We start from the raw sequence: 9,778 nt of genomic DNA, 5'->3' as shown, positions 1-9,778 counted from the left end.
GGAGTTTATTCACGTTGGTGTATGTAAACAAATTTACCTTCGTTAAGGTTGCGTCGCACAGTGAAGAATAGAAGCTTCTGTACGCTAACACCAATTAAATACGCAAAATATTTCTCAGCATAAAAATACAATTGTTCTATGAAGCAAACACACTCTTAATTGTAACACGTTGATTGAATGCACTATTGCAATAATAATCAACACAACAATTAATTCTATGTTGCTAGACGAATATCGTCTTTTACTCGTATTTGTCATGCCATATGCCAAGTATGGAAAAATGTTTTATATGCCTAACGTGACATCATAATTAAACAAAGCCCTATAGGCATCGCTTATCAGTATCGGCGTATTGTTTACCACTCGCCTATGGTTGTTATTTCACCCTTGAAGTATTAAAGTCGATGTTTAAGTTTTTCAACCACTACGCATAATGCTTTGTTACGTCATAGTGGCGATTCACACGTTGATTACTTGCGTCATATTTACGTTCTTTATTAGCAATCCAGGAGACCGATGTTTACGGTGGTGTTATTTCACAATCTTACCTGTAGGTTGAAGCGGATGCGGCGATTTCCTAAATTTTTATAATAAACCGAGCGCAGCGCCGTAACTATGACAACACTTAATTTATTGGATATATTCGGCACACTTGATATTCGGCACACTGTTTGTGTGTTTGACAGAAACTCGCAACATAGTATCACCGCTGCGTAACTCATGTAAATAAATGTAATTCGTTCTTGGAACAAGTGGTTATAAACTACTGTACACTGTACCTAAATTATTCCAGAAGTAGTATGTTTTATATTTACAATGTTTTCCTTAGACAAGCAAAAAGTATGTTATGAAATAGTAGGGATTCACACGTGGATTCATTGCATCATAATAGCGATTGTTTGACCTGGCCATTAATTACGACATAATAGCAATTCACACAATGATTGTTTGCTTCATAATAGCAACTCACATGTTTATTATTTAGTATGTAATTGCTTAAAAACAAGCGGAATGTTTGCTATTCCAGGTTTGCGTTTAAGTAAAGAATTAGCACGTTCGCATTGAATACTTTGTAAGCGTTTAAACTAGACGTAAAACTGCTCTGATTTGTTGATTGGTGTGTGACCGCTGGACAGCTTAAGCGTTATTAACTCCGTTTTAAAAATTCACGAGGTGCGTCGGGTGTCGACGCCAGTGCGTCATGTACACGCGCTACGTCACACACAGCATTATTCTTCGTGAATGGCACCTGTGAAGATGCAAACACTAATTCATCAGTTGTGCGTTTAATGCATGTAGTGTACTACTATTTCGTTTATTGTGTTTTTTCTTAACTAATTCATTCCACAGAGTTACTTCAATCATTCATTAAGTTTACTGTAAATAAACCAAGCTTTGAAATAGATAGTACCTTATCGTCTAGTCGCAACAATCTAATTGTTACTCAATCCCTGATATGACGCAAATAATCCATGTGTGGATTGGTACTGTGTCGTAACACAAACAGAATGCATTTACCTAATTTAACATAAGAATTGTAGTTTTAATTTACAACCGATAAACTTGTTGCGCAATGAAAGCTGAATTCCAAAACTCATCCAACTGTGCTTGTGCTGTGATCACAAACAGATCGCGTATTTGATGATCTTTTAGTTATAAAATCGAATGGCCTTCCACTGATTTTGAAATTCAGTCGCCTATGATAGAAATATTTCAGTTAAAATTTGTTTTTGGATGTTATGGGTTACGGATAATAAAGTTACAATAAGTTTTGTTAAATTAGGTAGAAGATCACTTAAAAGTTTACAAAGATGAGAAAGTTCCTTCTAGCTTCACTCGAGTTCTTTGTCACATGTTCATATTGTGCTTGCCAAAACATAACTGCAAACTAAGGTTTTGTGGGTAAGTTTGTTACTCATGCATGGTGAATAATATTACATGTATATAATATATTCAATAAAAAAGGCTTAAAATGTACAAATTAATCACATTAGTAAGCTGATCTAACCAATATTGGGTTATGATATGAATTAATTACTTTTTCCACAGTGTTCTGACAACACCTATGGTTTCAAACGCAGATGTATTCAATTCAATGGATTTATTTTTATCTTCCTTATTTAAAGATGCTAACCACACCATATATGGTATTAGCAAAAATGAAATTGTGCAAACATTTCAAATGTGTATTTCAAAATCACTTCTACGACCAGTCACACTTGACAATTTTCAACTTTCTTTTAAAGGTCACTAAAATCTAGCATGGGCTACATATATGTTTTGGTAGGAAGTAAAAACCATAACATTTTCTATTAAAATTTTATAAAATTCTTTTGGATACTAATTTTTTGAAAAGTCTTAGTATGTGTGATATACTTACGACCATTGGACCATGGACCATATATTTATATATATCCCAAATAATACAAGTATAAACCAAAAAATGCTGGACAATATAAAAGTTAGTTGTAGAAACCAATTCTAGTACCTCAAAATAGGTATTTCCTTTATATTCTTTAATATTTATTGACTGTTTTACTAAATCATTAACGTGATCATTACAGGCGTTGGGTTTTTGGTGGACGTGATCAAAGATTGCCCAAATTGCTTAAATGATTCGGTTCTTTTTCAAGTAAATGATGCAGTATTGTTTCAACTGACCTATGCCCTTAAGTGTGCAAATGAATTATTTCATATCTTAAGTTCGAAAAAGAAAGACTTACAGCATGAGGAGTATGCTGCATTTTATAATGACGCATGGCTTCAGTTGTTTACAATTACTGAATCAGTGCTTCAAAATGGTACAAACTTGGTACTTCTATTAAACTCAGTGTACTATATTAAGATTTGTGTGTGTATATATATGATTTTTTAGGGATTAAATTTTTGTTTTTATAACCGTATACTTGATCAAGAACAGGTATTTAGTCATGCCCACTAAAATAAGTTTTGTTACAAGTTGTTTAATCTATCATTTTTATTACAGGTTCATTGAAAGGAGATGCTTGGAGTTGTGCTGGTTCACTTATGGCAACTTTGCTAGTTCATAATACTACTAAAGTAAAGTCTGAAATTGCTCATTGTATGATTTCTATTTTACTTTAAAAATCTAAATTTACAGTTTCAGTGTATGTTTGATCAAGTGGTTGATGGAAAGTTAGTTTTTTGTCCAAATGAACTTTGTGATGAAGCGTCGTGTACTGTATTTAAAGGATTATTAGTTTTACTTGGAAAGAGTAGTCATGCGTTTTCTACTCTCACCGACAATACAGTTGTTCATTTTATGATTTTAGCAAAGAACTTTATCACACAAGTATCATCTCGGTAAGTCAATATTTTAGATAATTTTTCCTTACACCCGCATTTTAAGTTTAATTATGTATTGGTTGTATCCACCTACATCATTTTTTTGCAGTGTATCAAAAAAAAATTATGTAACAGCTTTTGGCGAAGGTTTTAATATTTTGCCAAGCAGTTTGTATATTTTTGTTTTCAAACTAGCTTTTATACACATATGTAAGAACCACACAATTAAATAATATCTTCCAATCGTTTCACATCCTTATCTTATGTTACTTGACCAAAATCAAATCATTATATACACTCATGAATTCCAGAATAAATATTCAGATTTAAATATGCATATTTTTCAGGTAATTAGGAATTACCATAACAGTTTTAAACCATTGGTCGCAGTAAATAGCATGTTTTCAACTGGTCATGATTCGATGTCATTTTTGTTCGGCCGATTAGAAAACTGCACATTGTTCTCCCGTTAGCAAGCAAGGACTATGCATTATAGGTGGCTTTTGTGAGGCCACGCCATATCATACTTTAGCATTGATTTGTTTTATAGTTTATTAAATGTTTTGAGGTAACAATGTGAATGTGAGCTAAGTTTGTTCGAGGTACGTAGAACGTAGTGATGCACTCGAGCAGTTTTTTATTCTTTTAATAATGTGTTATATACGTGCCCTTTCATTAGAACTGTGCTCATTTTTACATTGCAGAACTGTAGATGTTACTGGTTATCTCTCTCTATCAAAGTGTGTGGTAGAATGGATGATCACATTGAGGTAACAAATGGATAAATTTAACTAACTGTAACCTTGTGTGGCGGGGTAACGAAAGTTTTCATAACAGGAGCTCTGTTTCTTACACCCTTGTGATTAACCACCTTAAAACAATTTTCAGTAAACTCTGTGAAGAGGAAAATTCTTGTATCTCTGTATTGGTAGAAGAGTCGGTTGATTGGGTGTTGGAGTTGGTTTCAATGTTGCTCAGTTTGTTTGTTGACTCCCTTAAGCATCAAGCAAAATCAATCTTATCTAATTATCTTCATGCTGTGCATTTTCTAAAGGAGGGTAAGTATAAATTGCCATAACCTGTCTTGAAAGTTTAGAGGGTGTTGTTTCACCTGTTTTTATAGTACTTATCTTGTCCCTTAGGGAAGCCAGGTTCATAACTTCATGTTACCAATATAGGTAATTACCTACAAAGTTACACACTTGGTTCAACAGAAACATTTTTTTTAATATTAGAGTGATTTTTTTAAATGTGGTTTAGAGCAGTGGTCCTTAACCTTTCACTGCCAGACTAGTAAAAACAAAAAATCGTTTTATGGACCAATAACCGCAGTATTAAGGGCATGATTAATTTAGGAAGGCTCGCAAAATCTTATGGTCAAAGCTTGGTAAAGTATTAAATAAAATGTTAAATGTGTTTGCCACCATTTAGAAATTAAAAAAATTACAACTGTTGTTTAAATATTCTAGATACTATTCTTACAAAAATTACTCAAACTGTATTCAAATGGAATTGGAATGAAAGATCAGTTTATATTTGTTTGACCTGCATACTTACTGTTCTACCTGTCGATATTTTTATCAATTTACATCCAAACAGTCCAGCAAAACTTTTACAAGGTAAATATTATTATGTTATTTGAAAGGTTATATAAATACTTGTCAATATAAACTTTATAGTTTTTAGTACCATCATTGGTTTACTCGGTTTGTCAAATGAAGAGTTGTATTACCGTTTTACCAATTATGTTCATGTTAATGTAAAGATCAATTAGAAAGTAGTTTACCATGTTGAAATATTTGTTTACAGCAATAGGTGACCAGACAATTGCCACTTATGCTTCACATTTATATTGCAATCTATCTGCACTGAGTTGGGTAAATCGAAATGCTAATAAAACAGATGAGTTGATTAGTTGGTTCAATCCAATCCTTGAGTTGATGTTAGATCCTGACTACCCACATTCCAAACAAGCCTATGATGTAAAAAATATTTCTAATATTTTGAAGCTTTACCTATTCCTTTTGTAGCCTTTACATTTCTGTGCTGCGAATCCAAGCACTGTTATTTCAATGAATAATTTAAAGTCGACTGTTCAAAGATGCCAACTCAATGGCAACAAAAATAATGATTTTATTACCTTGTAGTTTTTAGTATAAATCATGAAATGGAGTTGAAGGCTATAGTAGCACCAATCTAGTGTTTGCTTTGAATTGGAGGTTATTTAGATTTATCAAATTGGGTGTGTTAACATTTTATTTTGTGTATAGTATTTTCTTCTAAAGCTGCTGAAAATATATGGAGCCGATGCAGTAGAATATGTAGTTAGTATGATGGTTACTGGTTCCCAAGACAAATCAAATTTGCTTTATGTTTATGCAATATGCTTACAAGGTGCACAGAAATATGGCTTTCTTAAACAGGTTTGTGATTCTTTTTTTGCATGGTTGACAACTTTAGTGGAATTTACTTGGTTATTCATCCTTGTGTGGCTGCCAAATGGCTGCTTCGTGGTAAAGTGGTTAGTGCCCCTGCCTGTAACCAATAGGTAATGGGTTCAAGGCTCGTCGCTGCTACCATTGTGGCATACGTGTCCTTGGGCAAGACACTTAGCGGCAATTGCACAATGAAAATTAAAATGGTAGCTTCACCAACATTTGCAGTTGGTATTCAAAACTACTATGTGCATGACTCTAGCTTATATATTTTAAGTTATGACAATTTTGTCAATTTATGTATTTTATAATCTGTTTCATCTGTATATAATGCAGATAATGTTGAATGACAAACATAGCATATGGAAGTTTAAAGTTGAGGTTTCTGTTTTTCAAGCAATGTTGACACACCACAGTGACAAGGTATTAACTTGACATAATTCTTTTGCATATTGTATTTTGCAAATTATTGTTTTTAATTGTAAAACATAGTCCCATTTAATTTGGTTCATTTATAAAAATAAAAATGTTTCAGTGTTATTTTTAAATTAAATGTATATAACTGTAAAAACTGCTCTTCAGGCAAATATATTTCTCATACACCAACGTTTGATGTAATATTCAAATCACCTTAACCAGCTGGAACGTTCAGTATAACACAAATTTAATTTGTCTTTTTATATTTATTGAACAAAAAGACACACAACTCAGTCATAAAAATATGGTTACAAACAAAAAAAGTTTATACTGTTAATGTTTACATAATTTAAAAGTAAATTCTACATCCAAATTAATTTTTGTTTCAACTTTTTAACATCCTACTGAAGCCACTATTATCGGGCAAAATTTGTAAAATCAACCTAAGTAAAAATTTTAAAAAACCAGTTATACTTTTGCCAGCTACGTTTGGAAGGTTTTTCATTTTTGTGTGAAAGTTGGCGATTTACCAAACTTAACGAAGCTGAACAAATGGAGCTGATAAAATATTCTCTGCCTTATAATTTATCAAGCCATTGTTCATCATTTAGGCAACAATTACTTCGCTATCTAATAAAGGTTTGGTTGTTACATATTATTTATGTTCTATGTATGTATATTATAAAATTAGCAACATCCTGTTATTTCAAAGTTTGAAACAAATAATTAGAAATCAAGAATTGTCAGCTTTCTATGGAATGTGTTTTGGTCTGTCATGTGCACATCTAGTTCACTTGCGCAGTGTGCTATACATAATCAACGGAGAATTAAATTTTTCTTGGTGACTTACATAATGGGGAATCTCAAGTCGGAATAATAAATATGGTTTTGTGTTTATGTGACTAACTGCCATATGCACTAAATGCTACATTCCTGCTCTTCAGTTTCTTCAGCGTTTTGTGACAAATTACCAAAAAGCTGCCAAAAGTGGTGAAGATGCGATGATGGAAAGATGCTTGGTAAACTTGTGTTTATTTTATTTATGTTAACTTAAACTTAAACAGACATTCCACACTTTTAATACATACTCCTGGCCACAACAACATATATATTAGGATGGGGAAAAACAAGACACAGTTTTATTCTATTTTCTCAGCCCATTTAGTAGTAAACAAAAAGAACATTAAAATATTTTTCAAGACTTCCATAGAATGTTGTTAATTGTTTAAAACACGATCAGGATATTTAATAATAACTTAATACAATTGTATTCTTACTATGAACCTTACTTACTGCAGAAATTTCTTGACTGGTTGTTAGAGTTGCTTTTTTCTCAGTTGTTTATTGGATGTTCTTACCCTCGAAGGAATTTCACTTTAAAACTGTTGCATCAGCTTGTACTGAATACATTCGAATATAGAGGTATTTATATTTTTTAGTTTAGTATTTTTCCTATTTCAGTTTCTTCAAATATTTTATCTGATGCACTAAAAGCAGTTGTACAACAAGAAGGGTTCACAATAATAGGCCGGTATATAGATCTTTCATGTGAAGTGACGTGCGTTCGACTTAACTTTTAAGTGTGCGATAGTTTGACCTTTACAGTGAACCCTTCTGCTTCCTTACATTTTTTTGCAATAATTTGCTAGAAAATTACTGAAACCGCCTAAAAGGTATACAATAAATATTTTCGTGATTTACATTTTTTGTTAATTGCCTCATTCTTCAATTATGTTTATTTTTGAAATTAGATTTATTTCAAAGACTTCTGGAATCTTTCACTTTTTGCAATATTGAAACATTGGTTGATTTCTTGAAAGATCCATTTGAGGAAAATCAACAATTATCATTAGATGTTCTGACCAACCAAAGTGTTAAACATCATATTCATTATCAAGTAAATTGCTTAAATAGCATGTATGGGGTAGCTGTAATGAAGGCTACAGTGGCAACATAATACCTTTTAGCACCAAAGAAAGAAAAGCTTACTTTTACATTTCTGTTAGGTGTCTATAAAACTATGCAGTGACAGGTATACTCATATACTACATTCATTGCACTAATCAATTAGATTCCTATGTTTAGAAAAACTGTACATGTAACTGCATTTGCTATCATAAATTCTTTTAAAATCTAAAAAGTGTGCTGCCTTTACAGATTATATAATAATTCTATGTGTACAGATGAACGATATGTTGTCTGAGTTGTCAGAAACATCTTTGTTGAACTGTCGAAAAAGTTTCAAGTCAGAAGTTTCAAAGAATGCTTCATTTGTTTTGCGTTTGGTGGCACTGTTATCAGATGATGTAAATGCACAGATTTTAAGGTTTGTTTAATATTTATAAACTGACATTATAAAATCAAGAACAGATTTACAACATTTATTTGATTTGTGCTAATCAGGTTGTTGTCTTGTTGGTATTTCTCATGGCTGTCCAGAAAATAAATTTATGTTTTGTTTAAACTTGCGTACTGGGATAATTGGTTAAGCAAATATTGACAACGCCGTTTTTTTTGTAACAAATCTATGATTTATGAAAACCTAAAATTTCCATAGTTTTTATCAAAACCAGCAAAATTCTTAGTTAATTTTTAAAAAGGTATTAAATAGTTTATATATCAGAAGACAGAAATCATCAACAACACACCTGCAGTGGGTAGACAACAAGTTTGTTTTATCGTGTGTTTGTAAAAGCCTTAATTGCTATTTTAGATGACGACACTGATTTTATGCAGGTTGTGTAACATCTTGTTGAGTTTTTTGGAAGAAGACGTCAATTTGATCAAAAATCAACTTTATTCTATAACAACAACCCCTGTATATGGGAACATATTTGCTGTAAGAATGTTGCTTAATGAAGTTGATACAAAGTGAGTTATTAAGTAGTAATGTACCGATTCGTTATAAAGTCAATTTGGCCGAAACTGAATTTTCGGCCATTTGTGCCGAATAAATTCGGCCAATCATGTATTACATCATCAGAACCTGCGGCAACCGAAGGTTCGTTTTAAGCCCGAATAAGAAGTTAATTTGAGAACTTTAAAATTCTTGACTTTAATCAATGATCAAAAATAAAACCTGTGTAATGCAAACAAAAAAATATCATTATTGTGACAAAAAAACATTGTGTATTAGCGTCACATTTTACGCCCTATGTTGGCTTAGAACATAAAAGGAGACGCTTGCAATAGCATAGATTCAAAACTTTAAACCCGGAGGAGTCGTGAATTTATTCCTGTTGAAACTGACCAAATATAAGGTCGACTTTATTAGCGGCCAACAGCCAAACGGTTTAGTTTTGAGCTACCTTAAATTTAAGGGGTCAAAAATTTCAATCTAATTATAGTCTACTACTGCCAACCTGAGAATTAAAGATATGAATATCCTTCAGTGATTGTTTTAAACCAGTGAATTTTTGAGTTCTCCAATTCGCAGCTATTAGGAAAATAAAAACAGGATCTAGACAAAGAGTCAAAGACCAACCTATACAGTTGAGACAAAGTATTAAGCACCCAAGTTATAAATCCTATCTTTACCCTGTATGGCAAAAAGTAAATAAGTTACATTCCATTACTAAAGATCTGTTCAAATAAGCCCAAAAGAGTTGTTTCAAGTTAAC

At 32.1% G+C, this 9,778-nt stretch overlaps 1 protein-coding gene across 1 annotated transcript in view; it reads left to right on the top strand.

Annotated features, from left to right (window-relative positions):
• Positions 1-1,692: 1,692 nt before the first annotated feature.
• The window catches only part of LOC101243011 (thyroid adenoma-associated protein homolog), a 9,664-nt gene continuing 1,578 nt past the window's right edge, over positions 1,693-9,778 (top strand). The window contains exons 1-17 of the mRNA XM_018811473.2: positions 1,693-1,902; positions 2,050-2,246; positions 2,565-2,801; positions 2,987-3,060; positions 3,122-3,324; positions 4,011-4,076; positions 4,195-4,364; positions 4,776-4,925; positions 5,116-5,288; positions 5,577-5,729; positions 6,078-6,164; positions 6,642-6,797; positions 7,103-7,177; positions 7,457-7,580; positions 7,910-8,055; positions 8,342-8,484; positions 8,895-9,029. Coding sequence (XP_018667018.1) covers positions 1,853-1,902; positions 2,050-2,246; positions 2,565-2,801; positions 2,987-3,060; positions 3,122-3,324; positions 4,011-4,076; positions 4,195-4,364; positions 4,776-4,925; positions 5,116-5,288; positions 5,577-5,729; positions 6,078-6,164; positions 6,642-6,797; positions 7,103-7,177; positions 7,457-7,580; positions 7,910-8,055; positions 8,342-8,484; positions 8,895-9,029 — 2,339 coding nt within the window. The 5' untranslated portion in view covers positions 1,693-1,852. The remainder of the gene's footprint in view (positions 1,903-2,049; positions 2,247-2,564; positions 2,802-2,986; positions 3,061-3,121; positions 3,325-4,010; positions 4,077-4,194; positions 4,365-4,775; positions 4,926-5,115; positions 5,289-5,576; positions 5,730-6,077; positions 6,165-6,641; positions 6,798-7,102; positions 7,178-7,456; positions 7,581-7,909; positions 8,056-8,341; positions 8,485-8,894; positions 9,030-9,778) is intronic.

This window comes from Ciona intestinalis, chromosome 4 (assembly GCF_000224145.3).
Source record: "Ciona intestinalis chromosome 4, KH, whole genome shotgun sequence".
In the NCBI taxonomy this organism is placed as follows: domain Eukaryota; kingdom Metazoa; phylum Chordata; class Ascidiacea; order Phlebobranchia; family Cionidae; genus Ciona; species Ciona intestinalis.
This window is presented reverse-complemented; position numbering and strand designations above follow the sequence as displayed.